Source organism: Cherax quadricarinatus, chromosome 60 (genome assembly GCF_038502225.1).
Source record: "Cherax quadricarinatus isolate ZL_2023a chromosome 60, ASM3850222v1, whole genome shotgun sequence".
Taxonomy (NCBI): Eukaryota; Metazoa; Arthropoda; class Malacostraca; order Decapoda; family Parastacidae; genus Cherax; species Cherax quadricarinatus.
This window is the reverse complement of record NC_091351.1, coordinates 10,451,194-10,472,643: the sequence shown is the minus strand read 5'-3', so window position 1 is coordinate 10,472,643 and position 21,450 is coordinate 10,451,194. Positions and strand designations below refer to the sequence as shown.

At 38.0% G+C, this 21,450-nt stretch overlaps 1 protein-coding gene across 1 annotated transcript in view; it reads right to left on the bottom strand.

Annotated features, from left to right (window-relative positions):
- LOC128694435 (uncharacterized) overlaps positions 1 to 21,450 on the bottom strand; it is a 229,350-nt gene that overhangs the window by 31,137 nt on the left and 176,763 nt on the right. Inside the window, exons 11-21 of the mRNA XM_070097923.1 lie at positions 18,824 to 18,937; positions 18,028 to 18,192; positions 17,196 to 17,383; positions 16,730 to 16,879; positions 3,075 to 3,186; positions 2,301 to 2,915; positions 1,570 to 2,106; positions 1,078 to 1,377; positions 741 to 863; positions 305 to 463; positions 1 to 110 (exon numbers count right to left, since the gene is read on the bottom strand). The exon at positions 1 to 110 is cut by the window's left edge and continues 91 nt beyond it. Coding sequence (XP_069954024.1) covers positions 1 to 110; positions 305 to 463; positions 741 to 863; positions 1,078 to 1,377; positions 1,570 to 2,106; positions 2,301 to 2,915; positions 3,075 to 3,186; positions 16,730 to 16,879; positions 17,196 to 17,383; positions 18,028 to 18,192; positions 18,824 to 18,937 — 2,573 coding nt within the window. The remainder of the gene's footprint in view (positions 111 to 304; positions 464 to 740; positions 864 to 1,077; positions 1,378 to 1,569; positions 2,107 to 2,300; positions 2,916 to 3,074; positions 3,187 to 16,729; positions 16,880 to 17,195; positions 17,384 to 18,027; positions 18,193 to 18,823; positions 18,938 to 21,450) is intronic.

The following is a 21,450-nucleotide window of genomic DNA, read 5'->3' as shown; positions in this document are numbered from 1 at the left end:
TCCAACTGTTTCTTGTATGACACTTCAGACTCCTTCGCTCCATATTCCTTTGAGGCTGCGGCTTCTAGCTGGTCTTTGTATGACTGTACTTCCTCTTGGAGGGATTCAACCTGACAATTGTAGTCATTAAATAAGAAATGTAAATTTTCAACAGATTAATGTGAAAACAACAAAAGATTGTACAATGGAAACAAATCACTGATTCTGGGGGGTTATCATATGTAATTTAAGCTATGTATAATAAATGTATTTATGTGTACCCGTGCCTCAATAAACTTACTAACCTTAAAGAGCTTTTACCAACCTGGTCTCTGAGCTTTCTCTCTCTCTGAGCCAAAATAACATCAGCCTGCTGAAGGGTTTCCCGTAATGAGTTTTCTGTGACTTCGAGTTCCTCCACACGAGCACGTAAATAGCTTTCATTTTGCTGTATCTCTGACACCTTGCGGGCAGAGTCCTGGGCCTGAAAATTAACACCTGTTTAGAATGCCTATTATTTCCCAGCAGCAAAACTTTAGGAATACAAAATTCTGCAACATACTGCAATTGGAGTAAACAAGTACATACAGGTACTGTACAGTATATATATAAATACAGGTACTGTACAGTATATAAACAAATACAGGTACTGTACATTATATAAAAAATACAAGCACTGTACAGTACATCTCACTGTTAATGTGCCAATTTTGCAAAATTAGTTTGGAGATTTCAGCATATACCATCCTAAAAGTACTCACTTGGTTTAGTTCTACGGATAAAGCATTATTTTCAGTTTCTAAGGACATTAGACGATGTACAATTTCCTCCTGGTCACGCAGCTCTGCACGCAGTGCCTGGTTACCTTTCTCAGCTTCCATTAACTGTAAGCAACATGCATAAAACATTATTAGATTAACGAATGACAAAAATGCTTTATTACCAAGATTAATGGATGTGATTTGTGTAAATTTTAATGGAATAAGGGAAATTTTTAGTGTTTATTTTTCCATGCTGCCCATGGTAATAATACTTTCTCTTAAAATTACTCTTATTGTTATTTTTGGCCAAATATTAATTCCGGTGTAATTATCTTACTTTTATCTGGAGTTCCTTTTCACTTCTCTCAAGGTTCCACACCCGTTCTTTCAGTTTTAGTTCTGAATTTTCAATTTCAATGAGGCGGTCCAGAAGGTCGGAAATGCGAGCACCCTCACTAGTTCTTGAATTATTTCTTAAAGTAGATCTTAACCGTTCTTCTGAAGCTTCTAATTGCTGAACTTTCAGAGTCTGTTGATCTGCTGCTGCCTCCAGTTCCTCTATACGCTGCTTGTATGATGTTACATGGCTAGACATGATCTTGTCAGCTTCACGAATTGTCTCGCGATATGCACACTCCTAAAAAAATTAAATGTTATACATGGTTTCAAAACGATGGACCCAATTTAAAAGCAATATATATTCAAATCGAGTCCATCACTTTGAAACACCCTGCATTAGGCACAAATCAAGTTTTATTTTTCATAAATTACATTACAGAAAATCAAAACCAATACTATAAAATGAACAGGATCATTTTTTTTATGTTACCTTTTTCTCAAGATCATAAATCTTTTGTCTGAGGTCAGTTTCTGATTTAACTAATTCCCTGATCTTCTTCAGTACGTCACTGTCACCTTCACTACACTTCAAGGGTGACTTCCTTCCACACGAATGAACACTCTCCCCATGAGAATCCATTTGCACAAGATCGTTTGCAATGGAAATCCCAACTATCTCCAGTTCCTGCCTGAAAGTTGCAAGTTGCAGTTCCAAGTGTCTAACTCTTTCCTCCTGTTGGTTGCGCTCTTTTTCCAGTTCTTGCAGCTGAGCTTCGTGTTCCTTACGTAGAGTATTCTTTTCCAACTCGTGTAGATCGTTGTAACGAGACATGTCCCCTTTCAATTCTTCTATTCTTACAAGTAAGTTACGTTTGATATCTTCTTTTTCATCCTGGACTTCCTCTAAGCGAAACAGTAGAGTACATTTGTCACGTGTAGCTTCTTCAAGCTGGTATCTTATTTCATTGATTTCTCCTTCCAAGTCATGATGTTGCTGTAAAGAATCTCTTCTCTCATTATCTTGGCCCTATAATTGAAAACAAGAATTAATATTTAAAATAAAACTACACACATTATTATACACACAGTATTATAATTATTATTTTTAATTAAATGTCAAATTCATAACGTCTTGAAAAGATCACTTAATTTAAGCAGAAACTACCACATAATTACTGAATACCCTGTGATTCTACTATAGCATAATACGCCATACTGTACCTTCCTAAGAATGATTTTCTCCCTTTGCAAAAACTCGATCTGCTCTAGGTAGAACTGTTCTCGTTCAGTGACTGACTCTGTCTTTAGAGTCATTGTGGCCTGGCTCTTAGTAGATATGTTTCTTGGTCGTTTATTAACAGGCTCATCTTCATCCTTTTCTGCAGCTCGCCGCTGACCATGCTCATGGGAAGAATTATCGTTAGGTATGAACTCATTTCTGAACTCCAAGCAATTTTGCACACCTGCGTTTGCTGTTAAGAATTTGAAAGATGTTTGTATGCAAGCATCACACACATCACGGGGGTACACAGACACACTGTTACTGCTCTTCAGAGTGCAATTTTCCACCTTATCGAGAGTCCCTACTGTGAGGGCTTTTGTGGGGCATTTTCCTGGAAACACTTTCACCATCTTGCCATTATATGGGACAAGGGCAGCAGCTGACTGTGGTACCATTTGTCTCCAATAATCAGCTATGATTAAACCATATGCTGCAAAGTTAAGTTGCATTGCCAAATCATCTTTGGCCTTGGAAAGAGCAGATGCCTTTTCTTCAGCTCTACGACTTGCAGATTCTAATTTCTCAAGACGACCACGGTGTTCCTTTTCAAGTTTCTGAAAGACGCACAATATTATAAATATTATCGCGTCGCTGGCTTAAAAGTAAACTAACAGAATTGTTCGTCATACAATGAACATCTAAAATCACACTGCTAATGATATATTCATTTAAAAAGCGTGTGTGCTATCAATACAAAAAGAACAATATCCAACCTGCAAGTCTCTGACACGTCGATGGAGTTCCCTGGAGATCTCCTGCTCCTGGGATAAGGAGGCACTAAGTAAGTTTTCCATTTCTCGCGCTGCCTCCATTTGTGACTCCAACCTAGGGTGAAGTAGGTTACCATTAACGTCACAGATACATTATACCAATGTGTTACAAAAAAAAAACATTAACAGGATACAGCCTACCTAGATTAAATGGTCATTTGGGGGGGGGGGGGGTTCTGATCAGATGTAAATTCTAAGTAAGTTTTAATTAGTACCAACTGTTAAACAAGCTCTCTCTGAAAACCGAAAGTGAACTGAAAATTTTTAATTATGCAAAACATCTTTTCTTTAAAAGCTATTAATAGGTTAAGACTAAAATGAGCTGCCTCGTATACGAAATTTAAAACATCGTTGCAATTTTGCATCGAACATTTTATTGTACAATATAGACTGATTTGGGAGGGTGGCAAGACGTCATAAACACAACTGAACATTACCGACACCTTAATACAACAACAACAACAAAATAAGAATCAATAAATCAGGAGCTGCAGCAAAAGTATGACAGTTCTTATGCTTACTAGTATGTATGTCCATTTCCGTTTTGGCAATTTGTTAGCAGGGGGTCGAGTCTGTGATCTTGACCCCCCACCTCTAGAGCAATGTTGACGGGCATTACTGGTTTTTGGCCTTTATCACGCCTACTTTCGTGGCTGGGAGCTGATTTGCCTCTGCAGCTAACGTATTTTGAACATTCTATTATTAGGAGGAGGTATGGGATTACCAAAACTATTATCCAGAGGGCTGAAGAGGGGGTATTGAGATGGTTTGGACATGTAGAGAGAATGGAACGAAACAGAATAACTTCGAGGGTGTATAAATCTGTAGTGGAGGGAAGGCAGGGTAGAGGTCAGCCTAGGAAAGGTTGGAGGGAGGGGTAAAGGAGGTTTTGTGTGAGAGGGGTGTGGACTTCCAGCAAGCGTGTGTGAGCGTGTTAAATAGGAGCGAATGGAGACAAATGGGTTTTAAGACTTTACGTGCTGTTGGAGTGTAAGCAAGTTAACATTTATGAAGGGATTCAGGGAAACCGGCAGGCCGGACTTGATTCCTGGAGATGCAAAGTACAGTGTCTGCACTCTGAAGGAGGGGTGTTAATGTTGCAGTTTTATAACTGTAGTGTAAGTGCACCTCTGGCAAGACAGTGATGGAGTGAATGATGAAAGTTTTTCTTTTTCAGTCCACCCTGCCTTGGTGGGAAACAGCCGATGTGTTAATAATAAGAAATATATAAATATTATTTTTTTTTACTATAGGAGACAAAGTTCTCTCAGGATTCATGACTTCTGTCTTCATCTTCCACCTGCATCTCCTAGTTTCTGTCGTTGTCATTCAAACAGTAACATTTTGCCCTCTATAATCCTATTCGTAGTTTGTATGTTGTAATTATATCTTCCCCTTGACCTCTCCTCCAAGGTCATCAAATTAGCCTTGTTTCTTCTTTGTTCTGGGATTAGCATGGCTGCCTAATTTTGGACTTTTTTTTTTTTTTTTTTTTTTTTATTTCTGCAAATACTTGACCAGGTGAGGCTAGGACCACGTACTTTATTATGATCTTGACACAAGTTGAGTTATGATAGCGTGAAGGATTATTAGTTTAGATCACTGAATGCTGTTCTGTTCTGAGGTGTACCAGACTGACATACACCGCCAATGTTTTATGGCTAATGTTCACCTTCTTTGATATGTTTACCCCCATCCTCCATAACCTTACATATATCCAGACTGAACACAGCCCCTTGTTCCATCACTTCTGAAGTTTCTCAGATATTCTTGGAGTCTCTGTCCTCTCGTTTTTTAATCTCTCAATTTTACATCAATAAAAAAGAACACATAGGTCTCAGTTCCTTTGGTTTAGATCATTTTTATACACTAGAAACAATAGCGTTCCTAGTACCGATCATAATGTTTCATTACTTATTTCACTCTTCTAATACTACCAACTCAATGGAGCAGTTTACCTTTCATTCCTGCCTGTTATTCTAGTTCATATATTAGTCTTTGTCGGAATATCGCACTGAATGCTCTCTTACATTCACATGTAATCCACCTACTCATACCTTTGCTATAATTCTATGATTGTTGTAAAATTCCAGTAATAAGTAAATTCCATAAATCGTTATCTTTGATTGCTAGTCATGTCACATTTATCAAAATTTAGTTGTTGCTACTGCTTTTATCATAGTCCGTCGTCGTCGTCGTGAAAATAATTAAGGGGACTTGCTAGTTTTGTTTTCTCAGTCTGCGGTTATAAATCTCAAAATGATAGGTATGACCCCTGCTGTGCATTTGTTCTCCTTTGGTAGTTTTGGAAATCAAGTTACAAGAACAGTTGTATCGTTACGACCTGACACAGGATAATACCAGAGTTACTTTAATACCGGCACTTGTATGTACGGTAATGCAAGTTGAAGGCTTGGTTCAAATGTTTCAATGGTTTGTGTTGTGTTTATCACGGTCTGTAGTTACTGTAAACAACTGCCTTTGTATGAATGGTGGTTGATGCAAGTGTACATGTGTGTACACAGGGCTGAAGGTTTGTACATGTAATGTGCATGCATATAATGGATGGTTTCTACAAGTACATGTGTTGTATGCGTACAACTGATAGTCTGAACATGTATCGTACACACGTCTCCATCTGATGGTTCACACATGCCTGCATCTGATGGTTCACACATGCCTGCATCTGATGGTTCACACATGCCTGCATCTGATGGTTCACACATGCCTGCATCTGATGGTTCACACATCGGCCTGACGACACTGGAGGACAGGAGGGTCAGGGGAGACATGATAACGACATATAAAATACTGCGCGGAATAGACGAGGTGGACAAAGACGGGATGTTCCAGAGATGGGACACAGACACAAGAGGTCACAATTGGAAGTTGAAGACTCAGATGAATCAAAGGGATGTTAGAAAGTATTTCTTCAGTCATAGAGTAGTCAGGCCGTGGAATGGCCTAGAAAGTGAAGTAGTGGAGGCGGGAACCATACATAGTTTTAAGGCGAGGTATGATAAAGCTCATGGGGCAGGAAGAGAGAGGACCTAGTAGCAATCAGCGAAGAGGCGGGGACAGGAGCTATGACTCGACCCCTGCAACCACAAATAGGCGAGTACAAATAGGCGAGTACATGCCTGCATCTGATGGTTCACACATGCCTGCATCTGATGGTTTACACATGCCTGCATCTGACTGGCTATATGGTACGTGCCAGGGATCTTTGTTAGCAGGTTTCTGTTTACATAACTATAATTACTGTGTGTATATATTGCGTGCCAGTCATCACGCTGTTACACTATCACACTAGCCATCACGCTGTTACACTATCACACTAGCACGCACCAACAAACTCACCTCGCCTAGTTAATGTTGGTGTCGGTCTGTCAAAAAAAAAAAAAAAAAAAAAAAAAAAAAAAAAAAAAAAAAAAAAAAAAAAAAAAAAAAAAAAAAAAAAAAAAAAAGCTACGAGAGGCTAAAGGAAATGGACCTAATGAATTAATATGGTAGAGAGGGATAGGCTGTTTGAAAGGCGAGAAACGTGAAGATATGTTAAAGCATTCCTTCAGTCTTAAAGTGCTCGAAAGTGGAATGATCTAGGCGAGGAAATGAGGGAGGCAGGCTCCGTCCATATTTTTAAGAGCAGGTACGATATGAGGCTAAGAAAGTGAATCTGAAATGCAGCAATAACCAGGGCCAGGATCTGAGAATCAACCCCTGAAACCGAGCTACACACATGATCATGTATACAAGTCACCGGAGATGTAGTGAAGCCATTAGTATACCATTTAAATTAAGAAAATGGGCAGGCGTTTTACTGTGGATCAATATCTGCAACATGCACACTGTGTAAGAATGGAGACAATTCCAAGAAAAGGCCTAATACAGAGCTTGGAGTAAAGAAACTCAAGTGAACAGGTTTTGTGGAAAATTTTGATAATTTTCCTGTAATTTTTGTGTAAGAATTGATGGGGATAATAGTATTTATATAACGTAGTGTAGTGTTGATGTGACTTTTAAATTCTGCGTTCCGCCATTTTTTCGAGCCCTCGTCATTAAACGTTCACCTTTTACACATACATTTATTTATAATCAGTGACTTTTTTTTACCCGTTTATTATTTTTTTGTAATATATAACAATTACATTATATTTAAATGATTACCATAAATAAGGAATTTATAGGGGTTGTTGGTTCTCCTGTGGCTTATATTTTAATGGGTCATCGAGGCCGACAAAGAGTATTAGCAAAAAATTTGGGACCATAAAATAAGTGAATATAACGTGTATCTGTAAGGGTCCAGATTTATGGTGAAAGCATCACGATAAGGATACAAATGAAAAACGGGAGCTGTAGCTGGAGATTCTACATTGCCTAACACATGTATCATTTAATAATTAAAGTACGCCTCCCAGTGTGTATTAAACCTCACACAACCGGTAAGGTACCTAGGTATTGACCAATATTAGTTACTGTCCTGTAGGGAGGCCGTAGAATATATCACTAAGACCATAATTTGGTAGGTAAGATACATTCACAACGTAACTAAACCACTGAAATGTATAATTATTAATACACAAAAAATTATTCATGTCAAGTTATAGTTTCTTCTACAATTGTTATACAGTCCACAACAAAGATTGCCAGTGTTATGGGCTTAAATTTTCATAATAAATATTCAGGAACCGTATGTTCCTAATCTAGGGCCCCGAAGTGTGCTAGGGAGCTGAGACGGTGAGCGTTGAGAGAGGGACATGCGACTGAAGTCCCACATGTCTCCGAGGTACATCTATATCAGTAAGTATAATTTGTTTCAGATGTGCAAGAGTTCTCCCCAGTTATGTGGATGGAATGTTAATTGAAGACTGTGTGCCTATGAAATTCACCCACATAATTTCTAACAGGTTTAGAAATGTTACCGAGTTACTACTCCAGCATAACTACGAGAGGTTGACAGAGATGGAGCAAGATAATGCCATGTAGGTGAAATGTACATTTAATACCATAAGCAATCGCGCATTGCCATACAGATGACTAACTCATAAAATGGAGTAATAGATCGAGGTGACAACAGCAACGGCAGAATCACACTGATGGGAGGAAAGTAGATTTTCCAGAGCAACAAGTGGTATCCCCAAGGGCGAGTCCTTGAACCTTTACGGTTACTGGTTATGTTCAATTATCTAATGGGGAAAGTGTCTTTCATATGGATGTTTACAGAATAAGTTAATGCGGATGCGAACTTAAGATGACTGCAATATACATATTAGAGTTCAATGTTAACAAGTGTAATGATGAAAGGAAAATTACTTGAGATAAGTCCAAGGAGGTAAATAACTTTATACAAAGATTGCATATGAAAAAATTATGATGGCAGGTCTCAGGACCTAGTTCAAGAAGCAAGTTTAATGGGTGCAAACATGGATTATAGGGCTACTTCGTCCGGTGAATGGCTCTTGATCCAAGGAAATGGACCCTTCCTCCCCTTGGAAAGAACCTGCTAGTGTCTCATTCCACAGGCGCTGCATCGCCCCTACCTTCCCTATTAGTTTAGTTTCCCAATTTCCCAAGTTAATTGGAAGTTAAAAGACTGGACCAAGAGCTAGAGTTCAGTCTCTCCATCACCCAAATGTGTAATTGCACTGATAAGACTATTCCGTAGCTGTTATTTTTGTACACCTGAAGCCTTCATCCATTATCAATTAAGGTAGCCTACAAACTCAAGACAGCCCTCCTAACAATTACTCTTGCTGTAATTGTAGCTGCCAGCATTAACAACGCTGTAATTACCAAGGCTGTCCATAATTACCCAGCTTCCTTAGAGTTATTACAGAGGAGGGAAGAAAGAGTTAACAAGTCCTGAATTTAATACAACCCGGAAGCACGGGACGCAACTTTTCCCTGCCCTAGGATGTGGTTGGGCAGGAGGAGGAAAGGACTGAGGCAGACAAGCTCCTCTTCTCATAGTTTTTGGCTTACCAACATTCTAAAATAAGTGCAGAGTATTTACTTAACGAATATTCGATGAGTTAAAACATATTACTAGCGTATTATTATTATTAAGTCAACCGCTAAACCCGAAAAGGTTTACTAGTATAATAATCTTGTGCTACCATGCCTTCTCCGCCGACTCTATTATTATTATTATTATTATTATTATTATTATTATTATTATTATTATTTACTATATTCAGAGGGAAGAATTAAGCCGTGTGGTTCACTCACAGTCGTTGCCTGGTGTCGAGATGCATAATGGTGGCTGTGCTTGCTCTTTCACGATGAAATTTTATCCCGTTTCTCGTATGTAGAGGGACGGAAGGTGAAGGGACGGAAGGTGAAGGGGCGGAAGATGGAAGGGCGGAAGGTGAAGTGGCAGAAAGTGAAGGTGTTGGAGGTGGGTGTTGTGTGGACCCCACCGAGAGTGCCAGGCCAGGCAGGTGTGCTGGTAGTGGTTGCTGGCCTGGTCTGAACGTTTGGTTGAGCAGCAAGTGGAGGGTATAAAGGTCCATGGCAATCTGAGCAGCAGTAGGAGGATCAGGAGTGTGGCCCAAGACCTCGCCGCTCCTCGCTGCTGCTCCTGCTGGTGTTATTCCTGCTGGTGTTGGTGGTTGTGGTAGTGCTCTCCTGCCGTCCAGCCGCCCAACACAACACCTCCACACATGCCATCTTCACCTCCGTTCAGGGGCTTCACTCCACACTTAGCTCTTTTATTTTCATTAGCACAATAGTTCCATTCGTTTCACAATTCTTAACCAAGCTGAAAATGTTAGTTTTGTCAAAACCTTACGAAAAGTTAACATAATTATCAAGGAGCACACACACGATTATAGTTGCATTTTAAGCACAGGTTCATAACTGCAGTTCATTGAAGACACACATCGTTTCCAAGCTTTCAGTTTACATAATCTTGATGTGTAGAGGTATACGAGAGAACCTGGAACTTGTGTGCGCGTAGTGTATATCCAGAGGGAGAGTGACTGTGTGTGTGCATGTGTCGGCTACCAGACGGCTACTGCCACGCCAACTGCTGTTCGTCCTCAAGACAGCTACACAACTACGTATTTCCTTATGCAGTAAGGCTGATATTCCTGAGGAGTAGGACGAGCGCTGGAGTCTTAACTGGGGGTTGCATGTGAGGCGTCAGTTAAGTCAGTGCGAGGCAGGAAGGGCGATCTTAACTGACCCTGTCATAACAACACCGACCTTGGTATCCTGGCGTAAAGGAACGCTGCTATATTGATTATCTTTTCTAGACTATTGCGTAGAGATTTATATTGTGATTACAAGCGTATATGAACCAACGCTGTGCGCAGATGGCGCCGCGTTACTGAACAGTCTTGGTGTGGTCCACGTAATGACTCCTGGGGCTGGAGAGAGTAGACAGGGGGCGGAGTACCTCTCATATTGCACACTCCTTGACGGTAACGCATTACGGTAACCCACATGCGGTTAGCACTCACTCGCACCTCGCTTGCAATAACAAGAAATCACGATATAATCTTAACCGCAAACACGGAAAAGCTAGCCGTGTTCATCTCACAACTAAATTACTGGCAAATAATACATAGGCAGATGGATTACTTTTACCGAGGTATCACGAGAAAGTGTGTCATATGAATGTAACAATTCACTTGTGTGCCAGACCTTGAACCCGTGCTTTGACGGAACTCAGATTGTTGCTCCAGTGCTCTACTACACTACTACTACGGATATATAATTAATAATAGTGGTAATGTTGGATTAGTAATCTGAAGCTCGCCTGAACACAGCTTTGGGGGTCAGCGATCAGATGAAATTAAATGTATAATTATACACACACACTGTGTGTGTATATATATATATATATATATATATATATATATATATATATATATATATATATATATATATATATATATATATATATATATTTAACAAGTTGGTCGTCTCCCACCGAGGCAGGGTGACCCAAAAAAGAAAATCCCCAAAAAGAAAAATACTTTCATCATCATTCAACACTTTCACCACACTCACACATTATCACTGCTTTTGCAGAGGTGCTCAGAATACAACAGTTTAGAAGCATATACGTATAAAGATACACAACATATCCCTCCAAACTGCCAATATCCCAAACCCCTCCTTTAAAGTGCAGGCATTGTACTTCCCATTTCCAGGACTCAAGTCCGACTATAAGAAAATAACCGGTTTCCCTGAATCCCTTCACTAAATATTACCCTGCTCACACTCCAACAGATCGTCAGGTCCCAAGTATCATTCGTCTCCATTCACTCCTATCTAACACGCTCAAGCACGCTTGCTGGAAGTCCAAGCCCCTCGCCCACAAAACCTCCTTTACCCCCTCTTTCCAACCCTTTCGAGGACGACCCCTCCCCCTCTTTCCTTCCCCTATAGATTTATATGCTTTCCATGTCATTCTACTTTGATCCATTCTCTCTAAATGACCAAACCACCTCAACAACCCCTCTTCTGCCCTCTGACTAATGCTTTTATTAACTCCACACCTTCTCCTAATTTCCACACTCCGAATTTTCTGCATAATATTTACACCACACATTGCCCTTAGACAGGACATCTCCACTGCCTCCAACCGTCTCCTCGCTGCTGCATTTACCACCCAAGCTTCACATCCATATATATATATATATATATATATATATATATATATATATATATATATATATATATATATATATATATATATATATATATATATATATATATATATATATATATATATTATATATATATATATATTATATATATATATATAATATATATATATATATATATATATATATATATATATTCCAGTAGTAGGTTGGTAGACAGCAACCACCCAGGGAGGTACTACCGTCCTGCCAAGTGAGTGTAAAACGAAGCCTGTGATTGTTTTACATGATGGTAGGATTGCTGATGTCTTTTGTCTGTCTCATAAATATGCAAGATTACAGGCATGTCTTGCTACTTCTACTTACACTTAGGTCACACTACACATACATGTACACATTTATTTATACACACTCATCTGAGTTTTCTTTGATTTTATCTTAATAGTTCTTGGTCTTATTAATTTTCCTTTTATATCCATGGGGAAGTGGAATAAGAATCTTTCCTCCGTAAGCCATGCGTGTTGTAAAAGTCAACTAAAATGCCGGGAACAATGGGCTAGTAACCCCTTTTCCTGTAAAGATTACTAAAAAGAATAAGAAGAAGAAAATTGTCAAAGTGGGAAGTCTGAATGTGCGTGGATGTTGTGCAGATGATAAGAAAGAGATGATTGTGGATGTTATGAATGAGAAGAAGCTGGATGTCCTGGCTTTAAGTGAAACAAAGCTGAAGGGGGTGGGAGAGTTTCAGTGGAGAGGAATAAATGGGATTAGGTCAGGGGTTTCAAATAGAGTTAGAGCTAAAGAAGGAGTAGCAATAATGTTGAAGGATAAGCTATGGCAGGAAAAGAGGGACTATAAATGTATTAATTCAAGGATTATGTGGAGTAAAATAAAGATTGGATGTGAAAAGTGGGTTATAATAAGCGTGTATGCACCTGGAGAAGAGAGAAGTGTAGAGGAGAGAGAGAGATTTTGGGAAATGTTGAGTGAATGCGTGGGGAGTTTTGAATCAAGTGTGAGAGTAATGGTGGTTGGGGATTTTAATGCTAAAGTGGGTAAAAATGTTATGGAGGGAGTAGTAGGTAAATTTGGGGTGCCAGGGGTAAATGTAAATGGGGAGCCTTTAATTGAGCTATGTGTAGAAAGAAATTTGGTAATAAGTAATACATATTTTATGAAAAAGAGGATAAATAAATATACAAGGTATGATGTAGCACGTAATGAAAGTAGTTTATTAGATTATGTATTGGTGGATAAAAGGTTGATGGGTAGGCTCCAGGATGTACATGTTTATAGAGGGGCAACTGATATATCGGATCATTATTTAGTTGTAGCTACAGTTAGAGTAAGAGGTAGATGGGAAAAGAGGAAGGTGGCAACAACAAGTAAGAGGGAAGTGAAAGTGTATAAACTAAGGGAGGAGGAAGTTCGGGTGAGATATAAGCGACTATTGGCAGAAAGGTGGGCTAGTGCAAAGATGAGTAGTGGGGGGGTTGAAGAGGGTTGGAATAGTTTTAAAAATGCAGTATTAGAATGTGGGGCAGAAGTTTGTGGTTATAGGAGGGTGGGGGCAGGAGGAAAGAGGAGTGATTGGTGGAATGATGAAGTAAAGGGTGTGATAAAAGAGAAAAAGGTAGCTTATGAGAGGTTTTTACAAAGCAGAAGTGTTATAAGAAGAGCAGAGTATATGGAGAGTAAAAGAAAGGTAAAGAGAGTGGTGAGAGAGTGCAAAAGGAGAGCAGATGATAGAGTGGGAGAGGCACTGTCAAGAAATTTTAATGAAAATAAGAAAAAATTTTGGAGTGAGTTAAACAAGTTAAGAAAGCCTAGGGAAAATATGGATTTGTCAGTTAAAAACAGAGTAGGGGAGTTAGTAGATGGGGAGATGGAGGTATTGGGTAGATGGCGAGAATATTTTGAGGAACTTTTAAATGTTAAGGAAGAAAGGGAGGCAGTAATTTCATGCACTGGTCAGGGAGGTATACCATCTTTTAGGAGTGAAGAAGAGCAGAATGTAAGTGTGGGGGAGGTACGTGAGGCATTACGTAAAATGAAAGGGGGTAAAGCAGCTGGAACTGATGGGATCATGACAGAAATGTTAAAAGCAGGGGGGGATATAGTGTTGGAGTGGTTGGTACTTTTGTTTAATAAATGTATGAAAGAGGGGAAGGTACCTAGGGATTGGCAGAGAGCATGTATAGTCCCTTTATATAAAGGGAAAGGGGACAAAAGAGACGGTAAAAATTATAGAGGAATAAGCTTACTGAGTATACCAGGAAAAGTGTACGGTAGGGTTATAATTGAAAGAATTAGAGGTAAGACAGAATGTAGGATTGCGGATGAGCAAGGAGGTTTTAGAGTGGGTAGGGGATGTGTAGATCAGGTGTTTACATTGAAGCATATATGTGAACAGTATTTAGATAAAGATAGGGAAGTTTTTATTGCATTTATGGATTTAGAAAAGGCATATGATAGAGTGGATAGAGGAGCAATGTGGCAGATGTTGCAAGTATATGGAATAGGTGGTAAGTTATTAAATGCTGTAAAGAGTTTTTATGAGGATAGTGAGGCTCAGGTTAGGGTGTGTAGAAGAGAGGGAGACTACTTCCCGGTAAAAGTAGGTCTTAGACAGGGATGTGTAATGTCACCATGGTTGTTTAATATATTTATAGATGGGGTTGTAAAGGAAGTAAATGCTAGGGTGTTTGGGAGAGGGGTGGGATTAAATTATGGGGAATCAAATTCAAAATGGGAATTGACACAGTTACTTTTTGCTGATGATACTGTGCTTATGGGAGATTCTAAAGAAAAATTGCAAAGGTTAGTGGATGAGTTTGGGAATGTGTGTAAAGGTAGAAAGTTGAAAGTGAACATAGAAAAGAGTAAGGTGATGAGGGTGTCAAATGATTTAGATAAAGAAAAATTGGATATCAAATTGGGGAGGAGGAGTATGGAAGAAGTGAATGTTTTCAGATACTTGGGAGTTGACGTGTCGGCGGATGGATTTATGAAGGATGAGGTTAATCATAGAATTGATGAGGGAAAAAAGGTGAGTGGTGCGTTGAGGTATATGTGGAGTCAAAAAACGTTATCTATGGAGGCAAAGAAGGGAATGTATGAAAGTATAGTAGTACCAACACTCTTATATGGGTGTGAAGCTTGGGTGGTAAATGCAGCAGCGAGGAGACGGTTGGAGGCAGCGGAGATGTCCTGTTTAAGGGCAATGTGTGGTGTAAATATTATGCAGAAAATTCGGAGTGTGGAAATTAGGAGAAGGTGTGGAGTTAATAAAAGTATTAGTCAGAGGGCAGAAGAGGGGTTGTTGAGGTGGTTTGGTCATTTAGAGAGAATGGATCACAGTAGAATGACATGGAAAGCATATAAATCTATAGGGGAAGGAAGGCGGGGTAGGGGTCGTCCTCGAAAGGGTTGGAGAGAGGGGGTAAAGGAGGTTTTGTGGGTAAGGGGCTTGGACTTCCAGCAAGCGTGCGTGAGCGTGTTAGATAGGAGTGAATGGAGACGAATGGTACTTGGGACCTGACGATCTGTTGGAGTGTGAGCAGGGTAATATTTAGTGAAGGGATTCAGGGAAACCGGTTATTTTCATATAGTCGGACTTGAGTCCTGGAAATGGGAAGTACAATGCCTGCACTTTAAAGGAGGGGTTTGGGATATTGGCAGTTTGGAGGGATATGTTGTGTATCTTTATATGTTTATGCTTCTAGACTGTTGTATTCTGAGCACCTCTGCAAAAACAGTGATAATGTGCGAGTGTGGTGAAAGTGTTGAATGATGATGAAAGTATTTTCTTTTTGGGGATTTTCTTTCTTTTTTGGGTCACCCTGCCTCGGTGGGAGACGGCCGACTTGTTGAAAAAAAAAAAAAAAAAAAAAAAAAAAAAAAAAATATATATATATATATATATATATATATTATATATATATTATATATATATATATTATATATATAATTTATATATATATATTATATATATAATTTATATATATATATATATTATATATATATATATATATATATATATATATATATATATATTATATATATATATTATATATATATATATATATATATATATATATATATATATATATATATATATATATATATATGCACAAATATAAACACACCAGATCCGCCGGAAGTACGAACATGCAGACGCGACTATTACCAGGATCAAGTGACTAAGACCAGCATTATACACCATGTATAAAAGGTGATATACGGGACCAACTCGCAAGTGAACAGCAACTGAAAATAAATATTTTCCATGGCCAAAAAGTGACTATGAACCAAAATTACTGAATAAATATATTAAAGTATAAAACATCTCACTCCTACACTCCCTATTACCAAGAAGATAAACTAAACATTCCCTTATATGAAAGAGAACAAACACACAAAGGATGTACGGAGAACACAGAATAAACATGGAGAATGTATAGAGCAACACAAGATGGAGATGACACTCGAGTGGTAATGTACATAGACAAGCCAGGGAAAGGAAAGCAGATAGATTCTTGCAAATGCAAGGCACAGACTTGCTGGCAGAAGCTTGGCAGGAATGTCAGTAATGACGGGGATGGTGGGTTAATTAGTAGTGAAAATGGCTGCAGAAACTCCGGTGGATTAGAATCTCCGCAGAGTGTTAGACCTTATAAGCTCCCAGACGAGACGAGAATATAGCAACCCAACCATAGCGATGGGTGCCAATGACAGCAGAACACCAAGTACAGATTTGAAGAGCGTGGGAAGGAGAAATAACATGATATAGTGATAACAAGTAAAGTCTAGTGATTAAAGAAATCCATACAACTGATAACAGCAAAATTCACACAATCCAAAACTTCTACAATGTTGTATAGGGAAGTGTTTATCACCACGAAGAGAACAAGACGGGAGCCTGGAGTCTTCTACCTCTTAAAGCAAGTCTTATTCACACGGATACGGTCGCAACGTACTCACCTTTGCACCATAAGACGCGAGTCGTTCTCCTCTTCTTCTAATTCACATTTTTCATCGAACACCTCTTGTCGCGCTCTCTCTGACACAGTCAGTCGCTGCTTTAGGACACGGATCTCGCCCTTCAAGGCCTCTTCTGCGTCCGTCCCTCGGCTGCAGTGGAAGTTAAACCAGGATAAAGATAATTATATGGTAGAAAAAGATATGTAGCAAATGGAGAGCTTTATTAGGACGACGTTTTGGTACTGGACAAGCTTCAGATAGGAGAATTAGCTAAAATGTTTTATTGCATATTTCTCATTTCTACTTTGCAGAGCGGTTTGAGAAATTTTATGGTGATTCATTGAAACGTCGAACTAATAAAGGTTTTCTTTTGCTATATGCTGTTTTTTTCCCCACATTGTTTTCTGTAACAATCAGAGTAACACAATGGAATTTTTTTTTTACGTGTTTCACGAGTCTCCCTCACCCTGATCTGTATTTCCTCATCTGCTCTTTGAGAGAGTCGCACTCGAGTATCAGCTGTCCCTTCTCACACTTGAGGTGTTCCAGTTCACGCTGAAGACACCGCTCCCCCTCCACGATGCTGTCGTACTCTAACTTACTGAGATTCACTCGCTCGCCGTCCAGGGCCGCCTTGAGGTATTCATCACTCTCCTGAGCCAAGACACAGGACAAAAAAAAAAGCAAATTAGCGGAAAAGTGTAGGTATTCCTCCTCCGTTCGTCTTCAGCAATGAACTGGCTATTGACAGTAAGAGATTCGTGTTAACCTATGTGCTGCCTTTAGTGGAATTACATATTCATTAAAGTACTCTATTATAATTGTATATAATGCCGACAAGGTGATGAATAAAGACGCATGTGCAACACTTCAAGACTGATAAACTGATCACATCTTAACCTTTCCACTGCTTCTGCTGTATCCAATTTTAGTCACCTCTGTATTCGACTGAAGAAGCCTGTGTTGGCAAAACGTTTCGGAAATAGATACCAATGTGTTGCACATGCATTTTAATCATCATTAAGATACTATTAAAAATAATATCGGTTCATTTAAATATATTCCAAGACCTGTGAACATCAGCATCAATTAAACAAAGGAGATTTATAAAAAAAATTTTGCTGGACTAAATTGATGGATGTATCCATCAAATTTATTTTTTTAACTTTACCAAATATTTACAAGACAGCATAGGAGCAAAGAGCTGTTGGCATGGTAAAGGGCTGATGACGCTTGGAAAAAGCGTTCTTTACGACCCTTCTACAAGAGAGAACCCTCTGGAGACGTGTCAGCATTACCTGCAGGTCTTGGAGTCTGAGGTGCCTCAAGTCCCGGCCCTGTACCGCAGCTCTTATGGCAGCTAGACGAGCCACGGCGCTCTGAAGGTCAACCTCAGCCTGCTGGATAACACATTCTGACTTGTGGAGGTCCACCTCGCAGTCCAACACAGGCATCATCTGCGACTGGTCCAGCCAAGTATATGTCAAACACAGGTCATGCACAAGCACACACTGCTAAGCTCACGTCACTAATAAAGCTTGAAGAGTAATGCATTATTGCCTACTTAAATACTGGAATTAGCAAATGAATGTAGTAGCAAAAATTAGCTGGCGAAATATTCTAGTAAAATTGCAAGAGCTTAAACTAATGTTAAGAAGAACAGTAAAGCTGAGCGTTGTATTAAGGTATTGGAGTAGCGAGTTAGCTGCGAGGATGTGCACTTCACTTGTTGACCGAACTCCACTTCTGCCTGTGATACTGACGTAATAACACATGCAAACATACACACAGATAGGCAAGACAGATGCACGCTCTCACACACACACACACACACACACACACACACACACACACACACACACACTGACATACACACCTCAATAATCCATATTTACAAGCACAAACGTATTTCTGGATAAGCAGGCACTGCTAACACCCGAACTACACACACTTAACACCCGGATCTACATCACACTTCGTAACACTTCATTTTCTGTATCGCCGTGCAAGTTTTTGAGTGAAAAGCTAATATAGTAAACATGCACTGGGAGATAAGTGAACCAGCAAAAGCAATGAGGGAAGTTCTGCACTCACCAGGTCGGTCTGTGTGGTGACGTGGACCAGCTCACAAGAGGTGTCGAAGATGCCAGACTCCTGGAAGCTGGTAGTGGCCTCCAGGGTACCTCCTAGCTTGCCCTCCCGGTGCTGCTGTAGAGTGGAAACACATCACTTCACATGTGCACTTCTGCACACTTCGTTACTATAAACGTTTTGATCCCTCCTAGTTTAGTACACAACCCGCATATAGGAGAGAGAAGCTTATTACGACGTTTCGGTCCGATTTGTACCTTTATAAGTCACACTAACACACGAGAGTGAGGGAGTATATATATATATATATATATATATATATATATATATATATATATATATATATATATATATATATATATATATATATATATATATATATACACATATATATACATACAAAACAACAACCACCACTGTGAAAGAGTAGTGAAATTCCAAGCGCTTTCGTGACTACTCACATTGTCAAGGAACTATGAAAGTAATACATCAAAGGAAGGCAATTAAATGGCTTAGACCACACCTCACAGTCAACTCCCACAACAAAGAAACACCTGACGCGAGACAATACCGGACTCATAAGAAAAGAGGAACACTGCAGTAGGTCCGCTGGTCCAACTAGACAGGTTCTCACGACATCCCACTAACAAAATATTCTACCCAAGAAATAAGGTTTATTATTTGTCCAATGTATTATTAAATTCTTCCCAAATAATATATTAATGTATTAATAATACATTGGACAAATAATAAACCTTATTTCTTGGGTAAAATATTTTGTTAGTGGGATGTCGTGAGGACCTGTCTAGTTGAACCAGCGGACCTACTGCAGTGTTCCTCTTTTCTTATGAGTCCGGTATTGTCGCGCGTCAGGTGTTTCTTTGTTGTGGGAGTTGACTGTGAGGTGTGGTCTTAACCCTTTAATTGCCTTCCTTTGATGTATTACTTTCATAGTTCCTTGACAATGTGAGTAGTCACGAAAGCGCTTGGAATTTCACTACTCTTTCACAGTGGTTGTTTTGCATATTTTAAAATCACCTGTTTACTGTGATCTTATTGCATATATATATATATATATATATATATATATATATATATATATATATATATATATATATATATATATATATATGTCGTGCCGAATATGTAAAACTGGTCAATTAGCAAGACCTCATTTAAAATTAAGTCCTTTCTAAATTTTTCTCTTATACGTTTAAAGATATATTTTTTTCATTAATGTTAATGTAAAAATTTTTAATTTTGCTCCAAACGAATCTTAGAAAATTTACCTAACCTTATTATAACAAGAACAATTTATTTTAGCCCAACTAAATATATTTTAGATTTGTTTACAATAATTTAAAACTAAACAAACACAGTGAAATATATTTTTTTCGTTAGGTTCAGAATGATTTTGGCGAAATTATTGCATACGCAAATTTTCGCTTGTTCTGTATGGCAAGATGAGCGTTGCTATTTAAGCCAAGATCGCAAATTCTGCCTATTCGGCACGACATTATATATATATATATATATATATATATATATATATATATATATTTATATATATATATATATATATATATATATATATATATATATATATATATATATATATATATATATATATTTTATATATATATATATTTATATATATATATGTATATATATATTTACATATTTATATTTATATATATATATATTTATATATATATTTATGTATATATTTTACATATTTATATATTTTTATATATATATTTATATATACATATATTTATATATATATTTATATATATGCATATATATTTATATATATATATATATCTTTATATATATATATTTATATATATATATTTATATATATATATTTATATATATATATTTATATTTATATATATGTATATATATATATATATATTTATATATATATTTATATATATACATATATATTTATATATATAAATATATATATATATATATATATATATATATATATATATATATATATTACTGGCTCCCTCACTCTCATGTGTTAGTGTTACTTTTAAATGATCCAAGTCGGACCGGAACGTCGTCATAAGCTCCTCTCTCCTATGTGAAAGTTATTTGTGTATTGTTCCAGTCACGGTATTGTGCCTTATTTTGTTCTAGTTTAAACTTGCTATATATTCCAGGGATGTCAAGAGTATCGCCTCTCTCATAGTATGGATACACTGGACGGAACTTTAGGAGCAAAGATACCCTTCTTGGGTATATATGATTTTTTTTTTTAAAGTAAAAAATCTGAGAAAAGTAAAACTCTGCGGATCTAACCCTCCGTTATTAGATTACCTAAAATGAAATCACGGTAAAGGTTATTTTTTCTTAGTTTATCTAGAGACCCTGTGAGAGAATCTCTGAATATAACTGTACGTCATAAGTTGCTATATGTGAAATTTCTTAACTTTAAAATATGTTTAGTAGAAAACTGGAAGCTTGCGTGTACAGGTAGATTGGCTGGTTGGGTTTAAAACCTATCGACTACACGAGGTCATTAGTTCTGCATATAATCTTTTCACCACCTGTCAAAAAATACTATTAAAATCTAAAATACTGTAAGGATTAAAATAAACTTTCAAGTATATATACAG